Genomic DNA, 22,346 nt, shown 5'->3' with positions numbered 1-22,346 from the left:
CCAAAATTCTCTCGGAACCCATTCATACTGTGGTTGCCCAACTCACAAGACTCTATTAGATTGAGAAATCATCTGGGGTAGAAGTAATCATACCTCAAAATGAAATATTCTTATTCACAGATAGCTACTTCATTCCACTACATCCATCTAAACAGGAAAAAAAGAAAATGGATTTGAGCATAATATTCTTGTCTGCAGGTACATTCAGATAGAACTCATACATGGCAAACACCCATAATATGTACTTTTTAAGATGATGTAGGACGATGTCCCACGCATTAGATATTAAGCTGACAGACAGGATCTGTGAATATCTATTTTCAATTCTATTTTTATTCTTATGTCTTGATCAACCCAGTAAGAATCCAAAAGAACCAGGGTTGATGGGATGCTAAGACCCTTGTCCCACACATGAAAAACAGTGTAATGCTACAGCAGGATTGAGTTAATGCAACTTGCTGATGACACTAAGACTAAAGTGGCATCCACTCAGGAGGTGAGCCTTGATGGGAATAACACACTAACAAGATATCCAAGCAAAAATCAGAAGTTTCTTATATGTATGTGATTGAAGATAAAGAGGGAGGAAAGAGTTGAAAAACAAAATTGGATTCAGTGGCAGGACAAAGTGTGAGGGGCTTCGCATATAGGCAGCGAAAGACAGCCACTTAGAATGTGAGAGTCGTTCCTCAATGGGTGCATCTGTGCATTTGTACCCAAATGCATGTACTCCTGCACACTTGTATATATGAATAAATAGGGAATGGTGTTCAATATGTAGGAGATTGTCAATGCTAAAATCATTTGATGGTATAATTTTTCTTTTAACCTAGCTCTGGCTCTGTAACTTTTCATATATGCCATGTTACCTTCCAAAGTTTCTTGATTAATTCTGAAGTCTGCCGTAGCAGAAACACATGATATAGATCTCCTAGGTTGCCAAGGGCAGTGCAGATAGCTGTTTGTATATATATATATAGATTAATCTGCAAGTGTAAAAGAACATGTCTAGCTATATATGTATATATCTCCATTTATCTGGGTATACCCGAGGTTGGGTGCTAGCTGCCTCATCTGCAAGAGGAAGCATAACTAAAAAGGTGTGTGTCATAGATTCACCCAAGTGGGGGAACAAGTGCTTTCTCTCCTGTGTTGTGACGAAAGCTTCCAACACTCAGGACACACCCTTGTGTTGATATAGTAGATTAATTTGGACGCTAACCTTTGCTTATTAAAGACAAGTAGTTCTTCTCCAACCAAGTGCTCCTTCCACTATATCTTTTCAACGTATATAATATATCACACAATATGACCAGATTAATGCCTATAATAATGAGATACGATCTTATGCCTTTCTTTTCAGCTATCTGTAATAGATAATCAGTTAGTACTATACTGCTTTGTTATTGTAAAAATCAGATTAAAAGCAAAAGGTACCTGAAACTTGATCATGATCAATCATCAAAACCATAATCTATCTGCACTATATATATAAACTAATGTGTCTGCCATGGAAGCCACCTCACCTTCTCCATTCGGTAAACCACTCTAATACCCCCTTTCTGGATCAGAAACTAAAGACCAGATAATGATATATGTTGTATCAAACTGAAGTTTAAGTACAGTTTGATGGATGTTTATGGGATTCGTTTGAATGATATAACATCAGATTGAGTGAACTTGGTCTGATGGTTTCTACATAGGATTCATGCTCTTTAAACTATTAGGCAATGGGGATTAATGATTGAGAACTGTCACTAAAAGAACAAAGATTAATATGATTAAGAAGGGAGGTTAAGTACACAAAAGTGAGAATTGATTATCTGCTAATAAAGTATTTGAAAAGAAAGGTGACACTATGATTTGAAGGAATAAGATTTGGGATAGAGCATTTCAACCTCAAGTGGGCTTTATGTCAAAGGAAAGAATATTTTTTGACACCAAAAAGCAGAAGTGAAAGGAAAAACAAAAATGGAGCATCAAATTTAGTAGCATTATGTAAGATAAAAGAAAACAAAATGTGTGTGAATAGTTCTCATTGTTAAACATGTTGGATGTGTCATATTTTTTTAATGATATAGTCCTTGTTCAAGCATATAGAGGTACAATGTCCACAAAAGATTCGGATGATGTGAAGTCAATAAATTTGAAAAAAATAATTTATAGTGTTGGTAGGATATATACAAGAATTAGTTGATTAGAAAATATGAATAATCTTCATATTTGTGAATTTAACATTGTTCAATGTTTTTGTTTGAAAGTAACCATTTTTTGACATAAATTCCTTTGATTATTTCAAGTATTTACATATATGTTTCTTTTAAAAAATATGATATTTTTATAAATAAATAAATGAAAATAATAATAATGACATTTTTGTTAAAATGAGGTCAAAAAAGGATGAAGGGCTAGATTTTAAAATTTGGGTTTTTAATAATCATTTTAATCAAATAACCCTATATACAATTCTTATGTTGTGTTTTTTTCTTTCTTTCTTTAATTAATGGTAATTCCAACATAAAATGTAAGAACCTTTGTAAATGTATCTTAAAAAGATAATAATTTTAAAAATTATTTAAAAAATTAAATTATCAAAATAATAATAATAATAAGCTGCCTCAAATTATTTTATAAAAATTAATTTAACTTTAATAACATAAAATAAATTCATACATTTTATGTAAGAGTTCCTACATTTTATATACAAATTATTACTATTTTATATTTTTTTTAAATGACATCTAAATGAGCACTAAATGAATCGAGTCATGTTACATGTAACATTCAAAATAGAGATAACATTCAAAATAGAGGTGAATCACAACATCATTTGGGTGAGAAGAGCTGAAACCTATATGAATGAGTTTTTTGTTTTCATAAAAATTTTGATTCCTAGTTTTTATTTCTATTAAACAATTCAAATATAGTAATTGATGGAAATCGAATAAATTTCCCATTTCAATCACTTATTTTAGCATTATCAACATGCTCTAAAGATGAAAAAGTCGACAAACAAAAGTTAAGTTAGGGCACATTCTTTGTCCAAGTTGGCAGTTATGCGGAAAAAAAATAAAGAATTTGTATGGTATTTTATTAAACCAGGGGCTATGGTATGGAATTAATTATTAGACCCATATCAAAATGAAGAAGAGAAAGAAGAATAATATTTGCTAAAATAATACCAATGAGAGTGATATGAAGAAGAGAAAGAGGGATAACAATGGGTAAAATAAAATACAATTGAGATAGAATATTCATCGATATTGCCAAATGAGACAAGCAAATCTGAAATATATTGTTGGATATGGTGTCCTTGGGATGGTAAAGCTATGTTTAAGATTAAAAAATTCAAAGAAAATTTAAATAAAGTTAAAGCATATGTGAACATCAATTATACGTAGGGTAGCTTAAGTGACTTAATAGTAAAGTTAAGAAATAAAAGTAATCTAGATTTGACATGCAAGTGGCTAAGTGGGGTAGTTTGAACATTGTTATTGGGAAAAAAAAAAAATATTATCTACAAGAGGGATTTAGATTTGCTTAATTACCAAAAAGCCCAAAGAGTACAGTGAAAATCATTTTTGAAATTTAATCAAAGTTTTGATGATGTTATGTTTCGTCTCTAATTATTTCAAAGGATATCTTATTCAAAATATAACACTACTATAAAAAAAAATGATTGGTTTTTCGGAAATAAGAAGAATGTGTTTCCTTCAACAAAAATATCGTCAGTCAAACTTTTTATATTTATTTCACATCAAAATATTTTTTATAAAATTATATAAAAGGTATTTTGGTTCATTTGATGGTATATTTACAACTTTAAGCATATGAGGATGATTTTCAAAATAAGAAAAATATTTTAAATTTTTGGCATAAATATTTCTTATTTAAAAAGCTCAAGTTATTAAAAAGTAAATAATAATGGTTTCATGCATGATCAAAGCTAAAGAAGATGATCTTCCTTTACTAACTCAAAAGCCTTTGGAGCAATGCTCCTTCAACTCCTAATTAAGAAACTTGGTAGAAAGTTTATATCAATCAAATTAAGAAGTCAGTCTACATTGTGTGCATGTTATAACAAAAAGAAAAAAAAAAAATGAAAGCTCTAAAAATGTAACTTTCACTTTTAGTGAGGTTTTTATTAGTAGTCAAACCAAGGATTGATTTCAACCCATCAATAATCTTAGTTGACTAGTGATGCTTTGCTAAGACCATCTTCCACTTTACATGCAAACTATTTACCCATCTCAAGTCATTTTGTTCTTGCAAAAGTATTTTTTTGGTATTCTCGTTCAATAATTTAAATTTTATGTTATATCTTTAATGGTACGTAATTTTTGTTTTGTAAGTATCGCTATAATACCTTAACATTTTCCTTATATTAATTGGATGAAACAAGTAACTAAGAGCTTCGTACATGTTTCCAATAATAAAAGTTCTCAAAAATATAAAACTAAATTAATTTGATTGATAAAAAGAAAATGTCAATGAACCTTTATGAAATGGTTTCATAATATTCAACCATTTATCTTAAATCGTGAGAAATAATTAAGAAATATGAATCTATATTATCAAAGAATTTTTTGCGATTATTTCTTATATGGAGAATGAGTTAATCATCCAATTTAATATCTTATTAAACAAAAGTCGTAATTAATATCATGAATAACAATATCTAAATTATCAAATTGATTCATAATTGAGAATCGAATAAAATTTCTAAAATTAACACTACTTAGCTTTCAATTCACTTTTAAATTTTCAAATAAATTTTTGTTTTAGAAAACTACTTTCAAAACCATTTTCAAAAATTGTTTTTTTTTTTAAAAAAAAAAACCGTCAAACAAACTCTAGTTTCTATATTCCAAAATCAAATAATTAATTTTTTTTATAAAAAAATAAAATTTTAAGAATTTGACCTAAAGACAAGTTACTTTCTAGTAATATATTTTAATTATTTTCAGTTATTTTCTTAGGATTATTTCTAAAAAAATTTATAAAATATAAAAAATGTTAAAAATAAAATACTATAAATGAATTACTTTTAAAAATATGATATTTTAAGTTTTTACTAAAAAAAATATGTTTGAAGTGTTTCCGAAATTTATTTTGAAAAACTGTTTTCCAACAACCATCCCAAACAGCCCTCTTAGTGAGACTGATTATTTAGGGGTTAGGCCTAGGATACAAGTAAAACAAGTGTGTAAAATTGAGTTGGAGCCATGGTATTTTGTGGGGGCGGAAATTAGGTGGTGGATGGTGACGAATTGATAGGACCCACAAAGTGCTAGACCCGGATATGATTGGGGTGGACCCATCAGCCACGGCCGTGAATGGCAGCGCCTCTCACTCACTGTACGGCCATTCATTCTTTTCTTGTATTTATGCATAATATACAAATACAGTAGAGCCCTCTCAAAAGAAGAGGGCCCCAGGGGGCGTAGGAAATGGGGTATGCCGGGCCAAGGGGTGCCAAAGCAGAGCATAAAGTGGTGGTGGTAATGATGGAGGTGGTGCGCGGAGCCTAGTGTCCAATGTTCCCAAGGCCCCACTCCCCCCACCCCCAATTTGATCGTCATTCATGACTAGACCACCTGAGATGCTATTATTATTAGTATTATGGTGGGTAATAATCGGAGAAGGAATGGGTGTGAGGCTAAGGAAGAAGTCTCGCAATTGTCTCGAACCATCGCAAAGGTTTGTATACAAAAATATGGACAAATGTTGGGGAAAATGTTCTCAACTTAGTCTATACGTCATCTTTTGTTTTCTTCTAGTCTATTATAATCATTGTATGAAGACTTCTCAAAAACACTAACGTGGATTTAGGTTCAACCCTAAAATAAAAATTCGAACATACATGTTTGGACGGCTTGAATTTCATCTTCACTAAACATGATCTCTTGATTCACCCTCCACGGCATGATTGGAATGAGGATTACAAAAATTCTAGGGCTCATGATTATAATTAGGACAATGGGTTAAGTCACTTATGGGGTTTAGCAACACACCCACTAATTAAAATGAAGATTAATAAGAGTAGAGTGAAAGGTGAGGAGAAGAAAAAGGTCAATCAACATTCTTCGAGGAGTCAGCTACAAGGGATTTATCGTGGTGGAAAAGGAAAGAGGGAAAGAAAGAAAATTGGGTATGATTTTAATCTCCGAGCAGGACACAATAAGATGAAATCAAAAGCAAATGATGAAATGAAGGAAAAGCAGAAAGCCTGGCTCTCGCTTTACCCGCAATTGAATATATCTTTATCTTTTTTAAATGATTGCGGTTTGCTTCTCTCATTACACACTTCTTTTCACACCAAAATTGAGTGGGATTTCACTGTATCATTTGGAATGCATGGACCCCACCCACCGCAGCATTGTTTTTTTTTTTTTTTTTTTTTCCATTTTTTTAATAAATTATTATTATTATTTTTTAAATTTTAATTCAATAATCAAAGCATTACATCACTCGCTAAAAAACATTCCCTTCTAGACTTAAACAGTGGATGGATGGGCATAATTAACTCACACAGTCTCTCCCTTCTCCCCTTCAGTCAACAAATTAACAATTAATTATTTACTTAATTAACTATTTTTTTTTAATTTTAAAAATAGTTTTAATTTTATATAAGATATAAAAATTCTTAGACACTTACGTGAAAAAAATTAATGTTTTAAAAATTATTTAAAAAGTAAGGTAATTATAATTTAAAAATATAATATAAATTTTTATTTTTGTTTTGTTTTTAAATAAAATTTATCACTAATTCTTATTTTAAAAATAAAAAATAAAAATTTGTATCCAATCAAATACTAAATATTTATTTTATTTTTTTTAAAAAAAATAGAATGTTAGAAACTTTTATATAAAAATAAAACTAATATATAAATTTATGAATTTACCTTATTTTTTTACCATGAACGTTCACAATTTCTTTGTTTTCTTTCTCCTTTCTTTTTCTTGATGATTATACTTTCATTTTCATTCACTTTCTCTTTATAATTATATTCCACGTCAGTGCCACATGGGCTGCCAACAGTCTTTGCAATCCTTAAATACGAGCCACATCATCTGCCAGAACTTACTTAAATAAACAGCAATAATGAAGCAGAGCCTTTACCCTACTCATCAGTCAGCACTTTGTATTATGAAAATCAGCAACATAATTAATGCTATCTTTGGTTACAAGAATATATTAAAAAAGAAAAAAATATTAAAAATATTTTTTTAATATATTAAAAAATTATATCTTTTTTAATTATTTAATTTGAATATGAAAGAGTTAAAAAATAATTAAGTGAAATAAATTTAAAGTAATATATAAACAATAATTTATTAAACCATAATTCACATACTTGATAATTTAAGATATGGTGGAAAAGTTTAATTAGAGAAGAAATTAAGCATTTAATTAATAGTAAGATGAAATTTATATGCATATGGATATGGAATATCCCCATGCACATGAAAGATGGTGGTCCCTACCAACATACACAAATGGACAGCGCACATCCATCAAAACTCACACTCAGATGAACACCACTCCCAGGTACCAAGGATCATACTTCCCTCCAACCCTGCCCCTCTTCTTTTCAAATATTTACATCTAATGCCCTCATCCCCTGCCCTACGGCCCCCACTCATAAAACCACAAAAAAGAAATTGATAAAAAAGATAAAAGTAATAACTCTCTCTCTCTTTCTTTTCCGGGTTATAAATAAGCCAACAATCCGTTCAGTTCCTCAAGCCCAACTTCCTTCGCATTTCCTTATTCAATACAATCTTAAAAACACCCCCTCATCTCTCTGGTCAGAGAGAGAAAAAAACATAAGGATGAGAACTGGTGCACCTTTCAACGCAACAGCAGCGTCGCCGGCCACGGTGCAGCGCTCGCCGTGGCATTCTCCCGTGCCGTACCTCTTCGGAGGCTTGGCGGCTATGCTGGGTCTGATTGCTTTTGCGCTCTTGATCCTTGCTTGCTCTTACTGGAGGTTTTCTAATGGGCATTTGGACAACGGCGAAAGTGGTGGGGAAAGGGACTTGGAGAGCGGGGACGATGGCAAGGGCGGAGACTCCCGGAAGGTGGGGCCGGTGGTGTATGAGGAGAAGATTGTGGTGATAATGGCCGGAGATGAGAAGCCGAGGTTCTTAGCCACACCCATGTCGAGTAGAGCTTCTTCTTTTGGAGATAACAATGGGAAGAGCGATGGTGAGGAGAAGAAGGAGCAAGACAAAGCAGAGAAGAGCGGTGAGAAGTTGAAAGAAGACATGAATCACTATGAACAAACAACAACAAGCCATAACGGGGAAACTCAACACACCCATGAAGCCCAAGAGCAAAACCAGTGAGCTCTTAGTTCCTGTTCTCGTTGTCCTCTTTGCAGGAAGATTTTTCCAGTCTTCTTCTTTTGTTGGTGTCTTCTTTTCTTTTCCCTTTTGATTTTTTTTTCCTCTTTTTGGTCCGGGAAATGTAAATTCTACATGAGATCAAATAGAAGAGACAACAGAGCTTCTCTTTTTTCCAATCACACCATTTCCACTTTCCTTTTGTTTTTGAAAAACAATATTGATTTCAAAACACAAATTCATGCTTTAGGAAGCAAGGGATCAAAAACCCTATATGGCAAAAGCAGTTTGTAGCAACCAAAGGTCACACAAAGACAAAGACACAGACAAAGACGACTCCTTTCATAAACACAAAGCCGCTTGTTTAAGGGTTCATGCTGAGATCATGAATTAAGAAAGTGTTTTTTTGAAGTGGGTTCTTGCGTTGTGCACAGATCAAAAACAGGAACAACAATTTTTCTTATGATTTAATTCCAAGATCACTTTTTAAAATCAAATATGTAATGGGGTTTCAAGGAATAATCGTATGTAAAAGAAATGATTAAATAGTTTTATTGGAAGAATAAAGTTGGGAAAAATGATGAAGGAATTATTCGGCCACTGCAGGGAACTTCGCCGGCGACGGTGGCCGTAAAGGAAAGTACGGTTATGGGACATCGAAGAGGGTGTTAGGAAAAAGATGAGGTCAGTTATGCATTTCTTGGGATGCAAGTTGGGTACACGTGTTGGGTTTTAGTTGGACTGCCGCTGTTGGAAAGCTACGTGTAAAGTTCAGGAGTTGAGTTGTCACTGCGATGCGGCGACGCGACCGCGTAGGCTCTTAAATGGTACTTTTATTACGGAATTGCCAGTGAACAGGGAAACATGCTAGAGTGGTGGTGAGCTGTATGATGATCCACATATTGATCGCTCCGTGATCGTTCGGTCTTTAACTTTATACAAAAGCTATATTGATCATTGAATAGCTTTAGTGTCAAATAATAATATTTTAAATTTTAAATCTGGATAAGGTGCCGTGATTGGATTCAGAAATAAAAGTGTTACCATACACATCCAAAAACAAAATGTTTTGTAAGTTTGGTGGAATTCCCAAATTACAAAATTATTTCATAATTCTAATTCAAATTGGAAAATCATACCCGAAAAAGACTTCTCTTACTTATCGATAACTATCATTACACTACAAGGACATACTCTTCTATTAAGCTATGAGAATAGATTGCGAAATTGGTAGGAGAAAGAAAACACCATTACACTTAAACTTTCGATATGAAAATGAGTACTATTTGAACCAAACATAGGTACAAATTTTGAAAACGAAAATTCTGAGGAAGAGTGACAAAAAAGAAGAGGGATATACATTTTGAGACTTTGGTATTTTTAATTAATTTTAGTTTTTTTTTTCTTTTTCTCTTCTATATTCTTGGTAACCAAACAAGACCTATGAGGAGAAATCCTCCACCGTGTTGGGTTGATTTTATGTTATTTGAAGAAAACAATAAGTAAGATAGAAAAACTATTTAAGGAAAACAATAAATAAGATAGAAAAACCATTTAAGGAATTTGCATAAGGGTGAATACATTCATATCTAATATATTTCTTTTTATGATTAAATTGTGGTTGTTAATATTCTCTAAGTAGTTCCTCTCTAACTTGGTTCAAGTGATACTTGATCCTCCTTTTGATCATTGGACAACTCATTTTGATTGATCATATACAAGGTTGACATGAATCTTATGGATGAATTTAGGGTTTCATTGTCAAAACAAGAACAAAGATTAGGGTTAATTCAAAATAGTTTTGAGATTTAGATTTTATTTCCAAATTAAAGTTCTAAATTTAAACTAATCTTAAGATTTGGTTTAATCTTGGATTGATTTTTTGATATTCAAAGTTGGGAAAATTCCACTTTCTTTGAATGGATTTGAAATAAATTTATGGGCTTCTCAAGATGTCTTTTTTGATATTTTAGAAAATCTTCATTCACACTTTTATTCCTATTTATTTATATTAAGGTTTTATTGTAATTGAGATTCAACAAACAGTTGGTTCTTCTAATTAAAGTAACTAAACACATTAGTTTAGTGCTAGTAACAGAGAACAAAAATTCAAATACAAGCTAAGGTGAACCTATCTCCTATTTTTCTTGATAGAGTTTATTACATATTTACGATTTAGTATTTACATAAGAAAGATAATGTATCAAGAAAGTGGCTTTATCATTGGGAATTAACATTGTTTAGTTGTTTTTAGTTGAAATAATTAACTATTTGTTGTTAGGTTAGGTTAGCTATAGTTTTTAGGTTTGGTTGCATTGTTTAAATTTTGGTTGATATAATATGAGTTATTTGTTGAATCCTTATGTTGATTTTATTCCTATATCACAAGTCATTATCATGTAGTGATCAATTGGAAATTTTTTAACAAAAGTGGTGTAGAGATATTGGCCAATGTTGGAGGAGTTATGTAGAGTATTTACATGTTTATTCACTACATAATCTAGAATTTTAGCAAATTATAATAAAGTTTTAAATCTTAAGTTGCATCACTTTCCCAATATAATATCAAGAGGCCAACTTTTAGGCAAAACACTTTACAATTGTCTAGAGATCTTAAATGTATTGATCAAAAGAAATTTAATGTGCTATGAATAATAGAGCGAAGAACATGAAAGCATACAATGATGAACATCAAATTGAAAATGTTGAGCTTAGCTAGGAGAATGGTCAAGACTCTTCGTATGGTGCAACATTTTAATTTCCTATTGTTAATGGTGTTCCAAACAACTAACAATTAGAAGAATTTCTTAAGGAATTCATGTTCCATTATATGGAGTTCAATGTCAACCCCAAACAAATTCAATGCACAAGTTTCACAAGCTTTAGATGAAATCAATGCTCAATTAACTAATTTGTCATTTTCAGATTCAAAATAATGACGTAAATGTTGGAGCTAACTTACCTTTAATTGAAAAATTGGAGGAGTTTGATGTTATGGACCTTCTCATTAATAATGCACATGAATTTAACTAAGAAAATTTTGATGAAAACGTGCATGCATATTGAAAAAAAACTTGTTGATGGTAGAAGGGGTGACAATCATCAAATTTGCATTGAACATGTTTTTTTATACTTCATGTGAGAATAATGTGGAAGGTAAAATTGATTCAACCAAGTTTTTAATTCAAAAATCAACCTAAAGGAGTAATTTATTAAAACTTGATGGCTTCTTGGCTTGAAGGGATGAAGACTAGGTTCTCTGTTTTTTTTTTTTTTTTGGAAGATAGAATAGGTGAAACAAGCCCTAAATCCTAAGGGGGTTTATATAGGTTTGCATGTGAGCTTAAGTGACTTGAACCCATCTTAAGCTTGCATCACTTTATCTAGGTCACTAAGTCCTAATTAATTAATTAACCTTATTGAACTTTAATTAATTAATTAACCTAATCTAAAAAGATAATTTATAAGGTCTTGTATAACCTTACATTTTTTTTAACCAAAAATACTCTTATGAACACATATGAATAAAGAACCTAAATATCCTTCTAAAATTGTGCCACCAAGGAATATGAGTTCAAGTAGAGACCATTAGGATCTATAGAAAAATACTAGTTCCCTTAAAATTCAATTCTAAAATTGACATAACATTCTACTATAGAGAGTTAACTACACTTCAGTGTTTTATGATATTAAAATGAGATGAAGCTTAGGTCCATGACCTACAATTGACTACATGCTAACTCTTGATGAATTAGTTTTTGTAGTCTAATGAGATAGATGTTATCAACTTCTTAAGATTATCTTTACAATCATTAAGTCTCATATCCTCTTATTATGTAATTAATTGACATACTTTAATTCATAAAGAACATATGTTAAATTCTACTGAAAATTTTCTATGGCTATAATTTACATGATCATAAGTTCTTAGAATAACCAAAGGGAAGACAATGTCTCAATCCCTTAAGATATTATGATGCTTATCTTGAGAATATCTGTTATCACTTGCCTTAATTAACAATGACTTAATCTATAAGGAATATATTATCATTATTAACCCAAGGTTCTTCTAAGTATATTTTGATGATAACAAAACAAGATTAAGAGTATTCATGTGTTTTAAATCAAGTAAAGTTTCAAGTTTTATAGTTAAATTCAAAAGAAAACTCAAGATCACTTAGAAGAGATTCAAACGTCATAAAGATATGGATATTTGAAGATGATGTCCAGTAGCTGGTGTCTAGCCAGTCGAGGGCTAGTCAAACCTTAATCTCACTAACAATCACCTATAAAGCATTAAATGCCCTAACGCTACCCTAACAATCAAATCATAGCTCAATTGGTCAAACACTTTTTACTCAATTTTGGGCACCTAAAAAGTCTTTCTATAAATTGGAGAGCTTCTATATATGTATTTATTGATAAGAGAACACCTGCATTAATTTTCTCACCATTCATTTTTTCTCATTTAAAGTCTTTTTTCAAATACATTAGCTCCTTCATTTGTAAATCTTTTAGTGCACTCATTTGATATCATCCTTGCTATTTCTTTATATTGAACCTTGTGTTAGGATTGAGTGAATTAAAATCTCACTTCTTTGTTCAAAGTTGAGCATTTGAGACTTTAAGTTGGTGAAGAACTAAAAGGGAATGTAGTACCCATTGGAGCTTGAATCCAAAAGTACAAGATTGAAAGTTCAGTTTGAAGCCTTGATTAGTAGAACCCTCACTTGAAAAGGAGATTGAGGAGAGTGGACATAACCAAGATTGGTGAACCGCTATAAAAGTGTTTTCATCTCTCTTCACTCTATTATTTACTTACTTGCTTTAATTGTTTCTTTTTTATTATTTATTGAATCAAGTTTGAATTTTTTTTTAATCATCGAATTCACCTTTGTCCTCCTTCTCCCCCTTGAGTGTTTTCATTGATTATTTAGTCTTGTTTCACAATCACCTTAAGATCTCACCAATAGGTCAAAACCAATGAAGACCTCAACACTAACTTAATATTCTCTCAAAGTTAAAAGCTTATGTAGTATAGTAACTTAGTAAATCATGACTACTCGGTAGCTAATGCATGTCATGATTCATTGTAAGTCTTGTTCAATGTGTAACCACACACACAAGTGCACTCACCATGGGAAAATCATCCTGATGACCAAGATAAGTTATTAATTTAATTAGGAAGTAGTGCACTATACTTATCATCTGGCAAGAAACCCATAACATGGATATTTTGTACAACTACTAATGCACCAAAGTCATATATATACAATGCAAGTAATATATGCATGAAATTAAGGATAAAATAGAAATTGAAAATTGTAATAAATGTATATATTAGTAAAATCTTATTTCATTACATTATATCATGCTTTCAAGATCTTTATCTTAACAATTGCCTCAATTAGTTCTTCATGTTGTAGCAATTGTAATTTGTGTTGTGCAAAAGAAAGATAAAAAGGATTCATATCAAGGTGGCTAGCCTTGAGGTTGACGGAGTGATATTCTCATTCATCTCAAAGGGGAGCCAAATAAAGAATTAGGAGTTTTGGCAAAAAAGACTTGAATGTTTTTTTTTGGGGGGGAAGTTATAATAACCATATGCACAAGAGGTTTGGACAAGCTCGGTTATAATATCATTAAAGGAATTAGGTTAGCAAAGAAGATTTCCATAGTAAGAAAAAAACTCTTATATCCCAATCCAACTTCTCTTCATTAGGTATTTAAAGTTAAACATGAATTCTCATCATATACAGTAATTATGTGACTTAAAACTTCCTTAAGAAAAAGTGATAAGCATAGAGGGATTGTTTATGCTTGATTTTTTATTTTTTAAAATCTATTCTTGTTATCTTTTATACTTTTTTTTAGAGACTTTAATTACTAGCTTTAGTAGGTAATGTACTTATCTTTATGGAGTTTATGTAAAATGCTTCAATAAAAGGTGAAGTGTCAAAAGTGTAAATCCGAAGGATGAGAGCTCTTTAATTTTCAAGGAGTTTATGACCTTCTTTATATACATATATATATTTGCCCCTTTTCTTGTTCTTCCAATCACAATGCCCCTTATAGTGTTAGCAATTGCCAACCCAATTGAAGTAATTATCACAGAAGTGAACAAGCTTTTTCAAGTAGAGATGAACTTGTGATAATATGAGAAAGCACTTTTCTTCCCCCATTATCAAGGCGTAGTCTCTAGTTTTATCAAACACAGGATTTTTTTTTGTAGAATTCTTAACCTCATAATCAAGTTTTTCCTTTGGATGAGCAATCTCAATAGAAGCAACACTTCGCGTGGTTCCTTATTAGGGAATTGCTTTTCAACTGAAATAGAACTTTGTGCCTCACTAACCAATGAAGTCATTGGGTAGGCATTATTTGAATTTGAATCCTATAAGTTGTTTTTCCTCTCCCAAATCATTTCATCCTTGTTTATCTTTATATATTGGAAACTAATAAATCAAATTGTTTGTATTCATTTGTCTAGATACACTTTTTGAAAAATTTAAGTACAATCTTCATAAAAATAACTACATTGTTTAGCATATTAAGTACACTATATGGAATTCATATACATTAGTGCTTGTCCATAATTTATCATAAAAATTTCACTTATTTGTTCTTAAGCATGGCAGAATAAGAAAACCATGATGATTTGTAACTAGATAAATAAAATTGTACATATTCATTTGTTCTAGTACACCTTTGGTAAAAATAAGTATATCTTTTATAACATTAATGAATACATCTTTCATAAAAATAAGTAAATTGTTTAATAAGTGAGTTATACTAAAAAAAAAACTATGTACATTAGTGTTTATCCATAATTTGGTATAAAACTTTTACTAGTTTATACTTAAAGAATGATAGAATATATATGATAAAATATGATGTATATATATATAAAATAATTGGACGGCTTCTAACTTCCTTTAGCAAAAGTGATTAACACAAAGATTGTTGATGACTCACTGTTTTTTTTTTTTTTTTCTTTTTTAAATTCTATTCTTATTGTTTTTTATACTTTTGATGGAGACCTCAATTACTAGTTTTGGTAGGTAATGTACATATCTTTATGGAGTTTATGAAAAATGCTCATCACTTTCCTCCTTTTGCTAAAGAAAGTTTTAAGCCACACAAATACTTGAATAAGAACTCCATAAACACAAGTATATTACATACTAAAACTAGTAATTGATGTCTCCACAAAAGGTATAAAAGGTAATAAGAATAATTTTTTTTTAAAAAAAAGAAAAATAAAGGCACGAGCAATTCTATGCTTTTATCTAATAAAATGATACTATTCTTAGTTTGTATCTTGTTTTTCTCTAGAGCTATTCATTCTTTAATTTATGCTTCATTTTTCTTTTTGCATAAAAGAATGATGCCTACAACAATTTACAATTCATATGATAGTACTTCATAAAACCAACCTTGTATTCTCCGAGTTGACATGGTTGCAAAAAAGTAAAGAGGAAAAGCAACTCAAACATTATCCACCATAAGTTATAAATGTTCTCTTCCTTGGAGAAATAAATAGAATAGGAAGAGAGAATCAACAATTAAATCAAGCTAAGATGGAAAAGACTTAAAGAGAGAGTAGATGTGTTCTTCTCTTTTGGGTGGAAGTGGAAAAGGATAAGTATATATACTTGAAATGAATGAAAGATGGATGCTCTCGTTTTCTCTTCTCCTCTTCCCTTGTGTCTATGCTTTGTACTCCTCCACTCATTTCAAGTTCATTAAAATTTAACTTTAAAGTGGATAAGAATTGAGAGACAACAAAAAGTTTTTGTACTCTTCTTCATTATTTGATAATGAATTCGAATTTTCATTTTTTCTATACTTGACAAATTATTTGAAAATTGTCAATTTAGTATGTTTTTTGAGCCAAAAGTAAATTAAGTTACAATCATTAGCGAGTATAATGTATTTGCCTTTTTTATTTTCCTTTTTCTTAAGGTAATTACAAGCCTTTAGTAGGCTTATGACTCAAAAATACAGTCTTAATTAATCATGGATGCATTGATATAAAGCATTGTTGTTAATGGGCTTCCAAAAAAATGAATAAAGAAAAAAGTGCTTTAAAAATGAAACAATGCATTATTACAGAGAAAAAAAACATTACAATTTGGCTTCCTCTTATAGTTGGTAATGAATTTATATATAAGAAAAGGCCAAAGAGTGGTACTTATGTTTTCTTCTTTTGGTGGAAAGAGATAAGTATTGAAACCAACGAAAGATGCTCTATTTTTGGCCATGCTATTTGCAATAATTGGTAAGGTAAGATAAAAGCATATAAGTATACTTTATGCAATGCTTTTTTAATATTAAATCTTATAAATGTAGTAACCATGGAAATTTTCAAAATACTTTTTCTCTATTCTTAAGCAAAAAAGGGTTTACAATTCTATCGTACAATTTTTTTTTTCACTCAAATTTTAAATTATCAATCAATAAATTATAATTTTCATGCTTGTAATTTTAGAAAAATTTATATACATGTGATAATATTTGGCTAAAAAAAGTAACAAATTAATTCATTTTCATTTTCACTTTTCATGTCTTTGAACATCAAGACACGTATCTCACAACTTAGTAAGAGTATATAATTGAAAATAATTATATCATCAAGTTAATTAATAAAGGTAGGAAAAGTAAAAAAGAAAGCATATGTAGCTGATTTTCCTAAAAGAAAGATATGTATACAATCTTTTCTTTTCCCTCCTTGTTATACCCTAACCAATATTCTTTTTTCTTGATCCATCCATTGCAAGTTATGAATATTTAATACATTTTTTATTAAATTTTAGTTTGTTTTGTTTTGGTAAAGGGAAGTTTCTAATGTGAAAATTTGAAATAGAAATTGTAGTATCAAATAAGAAAAATGAAAAAAATAATTCCTTATCTAGCTTAATAAAATGATCTTTTTTTCTTAAAACAAAATTATATTTGTTTTATCTTTTGGAGTTTCAAGTTTTATCTAATTTGGATATAATTAATTTTGTCATTAAAGATGAAAACAAAAAGAGAAAAATAAAATTAATATTTAATTTCTTTAATCATATCATATTAGTACAACTTGGGATGTTGAAGCTTAAAGCTAATTAATTTTTTAAGGTAAAAGGGAGAGATTTTAAGGTGAGATTTGTTTTTTGGCTGAATATAAAAAGTCAAAATATTTAACTTTTTCTATTATGTTAAAAATAACTCATTGATATCAGCCAATATAATTAAAATGAACTTTTAAGGTGATATTTATTTTTTAATCGAATATAAGAAGTCAAAATATTTAATTTTTTCTATTAAATTAAAAGTAATATATTGATATTAACCAATATAATTAAGGTGAACCTATTGATAACAAGTTCACTTTAGTTATATTGGTTGATATTAACATGTAACTTTTAGCCGAATAAAAAAAAAATCAAATATTTTATTTTTTTCTATTCAATCAAAAAACAAATACTACCTAAGATTTGTTCTATAAAAATGTCTAGTACCTTGTTTGAACTAACTTTTTGAAAATTAAAAAAAAAAAAAAGTCTTTTTTAAGTTCAATAAGATTTATAAATGGGTTTTAGTAATTTAATTAAAGAGTATCTATCTTAAAAAGAAGATTAATAAAATGGTAAGAACCATCTTCTCATGACACTATAAGGTAGCATCATAATTGATTTAAAATCTTACTTAACAAGTCTTTCAATAGACAATGATTTGTGAATAAATCTTATTTCAGTCAAGTCTCTCACAAGTATATTCATTGAAAATATGCCTTACAAAAATTGAACAGTTGATTATAGGCAGCATCCTACCATCCATTTGATGATCATAAGTCACTTGGTCATGAATAGCAAGTAATACATAAATAATAACATATATATGTTCTATAACATTTCATTAATAGGGTTCAATATCAATGATAAAACTAGCCATTCTATCTGTGAAGATTGTTATATATATACTAATGCAATGATCAGCCTAGGTCATGGGAATGGGATTCCTCTTTAGTATATTGCAATGATCCCCTTTAGATGCTTTCTTGGAATGACACATATGTTCTTATATTATAGGGTTGCTTTGATTAGCCAATGTGTGGAACACGTCTGATGGCAAAGGCCTTAGTTGGGTCATGATCATATAGTGACACTGCATCAATATATCAAATCTTGGGAGGAATCTATGAATGTGGTGGATGGGTTGATCATCAATCCAAAACCTTGGTATCTAGTAAAGAGTTTTCTAGGTCAATTTTGATTCTCTATGTACTAAGAGATCAAGATATTTATATGATTTCATGTGGAACTGATGACCTGCAAAAATCATGGTGGCCTGCAAGATGGTTACAGCAGAATATATGGTTGTAAAGGATGACATGTTAGCTAATTCTCCCTCACCATTGGAGATGACACAACAACCTAGATCATGGTGGATTATACAAGAGCCCACATTCTTGGTTCTTGAAGGATCATAGGTAAGAAGATTTGTGGTCTTTGAGTTTACTTTAAAGAGAGAAGGTTCTTGCTGTTATTGGAGACATGAACATCATTGCCTGAGCAGGTTTTTCTTTCAATATTTTTATAATTCAAACAAAGTCAGCAAATAGAAGAAAAATTTGACATTACTCTTTGAAAAACCCTTGCACCTCATAGAAACCGACCAATCAATGGGGTCACCTCCTGCAACCAAGTCAGCCTAGCGTGTGGAAGAAGATCGAATTGTGGAAGCTAATTGGCTTATCGGACAAGATCAAATAAGAAAACATTAATTCCCAACCACATGAAGAGGAAAAAGCTGGGAAGGAATTTGCACAATTGGAGGACGGCCTAACGTTTCCAATATACCAAAGTTTTGAAAGCTATTGCTCACGGAAAATCATTTATTTGATGCCTTAAAATACCCGTTCACATTGACACCAACCCACAATTTGTTGGTGAAATTGACTTCTCCATGCAACCATCTTAATCTATTCAATAGTGATTATTAATTAATCGATCATCCAATTTTTTTTTCCCTTTTTTTTTTACTAAATAAAACTTTATGCAAAAGTATTTATACAATATAATCTGGGATGCATTTCATGTTTGTGGGTTGTATGTTTATCATGTCAAAACCCAATCAATTGACTAAACCGATTAATTCAAACATGACATGAATAATAATCAGGTTAAAAACATATCTATACTCATATATGACATAATTATTAAATAGATATATAATGCATTGTGTAATCCATTTAATAATAAAATTTTATTTAATAATAAGATTGAATTATGTCTTATTTGAATCAATATGATTAACGTCCCAATATGATATGTTTCTAAAACCGAGATCGAGTTCTGCTGACAGATCATGTTAAATTTTACTATCCTAAATATAATATGAATGAAAGGAAGGAAATGATGGAACTAATATATACAAAACATGGTAACTAAGTAAATTTTACTTAGTTGGGTAATTACATGGTATGCCCTAGATTTAATTCTTTTTTTTTAAATGATTTTAAATTTTTTTCCTTGATGAAAAAGGGCACTACACCACCTTTTTGAAAGAGTAGGGGATGCATTATTGCTATGATGCTAGATCAAAAACATTCTTCTTGGACTATACTGTGTGGTTTGAACCTCCCAATTATGTCATAATAAAAAGGACTGAAAATTACAACTCAAAGGTATATATATATATGTATGTGTTTGGTTGACAATGAGGGTATGGAATGTTGATGCCCACTTGACTTCCCATCCATGGGGACAAATAATAGTGGCTCATAGTGGAGTTTGAATGTGTAACCTCAGGGGGCATATTGAAAGCAATGTTTCATTTTGCTTCAAAATAACACTAGGAAAAAACCTCTGGAATGGGAATCATTGGATACCAAATGTGGAGAATTTGGAATAAGTACATGGGGGGTCCGGTCCTTTTAAATTCTATGAACAATATATGAAATAATTCTATGGAACAAAGGAGATTGGATGCTGACATCTTGGAAACCCTAGAAATGGAGTGGGGCTGATTCATGTGCCATTGTCTCACAACCAATATGATTTATGTCGACATCCCCATAACCTAGGGGTATATTTGTCAATGAAATTGATGACAAAGATGATCATTTTAACGGGAATTCTATTCCCACCATGTTTTTCGGTTTTTCCTTCTAATTCTCTAGGGCCCTTTTTTTTTTATATATATATATATATAAAAAAAAAGAATATTTCAATTTTTAATGACAATAATCATTATATAATCCCATCTTTTTTCTCTCCACAAATCTTCTTCTCCTTCCACTTACTAACCCTGTCCTAGGAGTCCAACATATAGTGGTTGGTTGATGCAATCCGAAGTTTGAATTGACTTGAATAGTTATTTTTAATAATATATTTATAACATATATTATATAATATAATAATATTTATTTATTTTTTAAAATATTGTTTTAAAAATATATTAAACCATAATCATAACTTATACTTTTATATTTTTTTTAGAAAAAATATATAAATTTATTTTATTTTTTTGTTACTTGGTCTTATTTACTATTTAAATTTTAATATATATATATATATATATTTAAAAAAAACTTGTATTGATTGTTTCTTAATTCGGATTGGACTCAGATTAATCATCAATTGGCTAATCCATCCAAATGGCAAAGCTGCATTTTCCTTTTTTTTTTTTACTTTATTTTCTTGACATACATGTATATTTTACATATCCATTTTTATTAAAAAAAATTAAAAAAATTTAAAGGAAGAGATCTTTCTTTATCTAGTTATTTATGTAAGGTACTTATAAATTATAAAATCAAGATATTTCTCGCATATTATGTTTATATTTAAAGAAGTAAATTCATACCATATGACTATGGGAAGAAGAAAATTAAGTGTAAATGATTTTTTTATTATAACTCCAATACAATTGTCAACCACACTATCTTTCAAAAAGAAAGAAAATATATAAACATTGATGTATATTAGTTTTATTGTTGAAGTATATTCATTTCATTGGTAAGAGAGAAGTCCATAAATTGTAGGTTTTTTGCCATACTTTTATAGTCATATTGACCATAAAAAAAGAAAAAAAAATGGATTATGAATCATTAATATAACTTATTGGGGTACAACAATGTCACTCTCAAGTCCAATGATAAATCACTTAAAGGATAACTTTTAAAACAAACTTATGTGGTGTGACATCGAATATTATAAAAGATTTGACATGCTTTCACTAAACATCAATTAGTTTTCAAATGAATTGGTCAGAGTTTGGTTCAATAATTGGTATTAAAGCAAAATGTGCCACTTTTAATCATAATCGTTTGATCCCTCCTTTCATTTAAGAATATTGAATAAATAAATTTATATGGAGATGATAAAAGGTTTTCTTCGTCATTTGTCATAAGTGCATGACTATTTGAAATAACTTTTTATACTAAGTTACTATGAAATCATAACACAATAAAGTGAAGATCAAGACATAAAAAAACAAACATAGACGCAAAGTAATTGAACGCTTCCAACTTATTAATGTTGTAGCCTTAAAAGGATATATTTACATTATTAATTTACATACCATAGTCCAAATGGTTATATGAAATTCATGCATGAAGGCCCTTTTATATAAACAAGAAAGAATTTTAAAATAAGCAAATTTTTAAATAATTTTTATTATATGCTTATATAAATACCAAATAAGAAAATTTGGTGTTCCTTCAATTTTTTCTTCTTTCCCTAAGGCTTTTAAACGGATGAATAAAAAAAGCTAGAAGAAGTCATAGCTTTAATAAAAAATTAATTCTTGTATTTAATCCTAACAATTAATACTTTAAGAAAATATTAAAATAAAAAAATAAAATGAAAGGGAAAAAAAGGTGGGGGAAAAAAGGAAGAAGGTAGATGGCGAGAAGACTTGGGTCAGAGTAACCCAGAAGTTTGATTGAGTTGGGTTGGAAATCTGGTAGTATGACAAAATTTGAAGCCCAACCCAAACAACCTAGG

At 29.9% G+C, this 22,346-nt stretch overlaps 1 protein-coding gene across 1 annotated transcript; it reads left to right on the top strand.

Moving 5' to 3' along the window:
* Nucleotides 1-7,741: 7,741 nt before the first annotated feature.
* On the top strand, nucleotides 7,742-8,531 carry LOC117913017 (protein GLUTAMINE DUMPER 2-like). The gene has a single exon (XM_034827864.1). The coding sequence runs from the start codon at nucleotides 7,837-7,839 to the stop codon at nucleotides 8,350-8,352; it is 516 nt and encodes a 171-aa protein (XP_034683755.1). The 5' UTR covers nucleotides 7,742-7,836; the 3' UTR covers nucleotides 8,353-8,531.
* The last annotated feature ends 13,815 nt before the right edge of the window (nucleotides 8,532-22,346 follow it).

The sequence above is a fragment of the Vitis riparia genome, chromosome 4 (genome assembly GCF_004353265.1).
Source record: "Vitis riparia cultivar Riparia Gloire de Montpellier isolate 1030 chromosome 4, EGFV_Vit.rip_1.0, whole genome shotgun sequence".
Taxonomy (NCBI): Eukaryota; Viridiplantae; Streptophyta; class Magnoliopsida; order Vitales; family Vitaceae; genus Vitis; species Vitis riparia.
The sequence above is the reverse complement of the archived record's forward strand: the minus strand, read 5'-3'. Positions and strand labels throughout refer to the sequence as shown.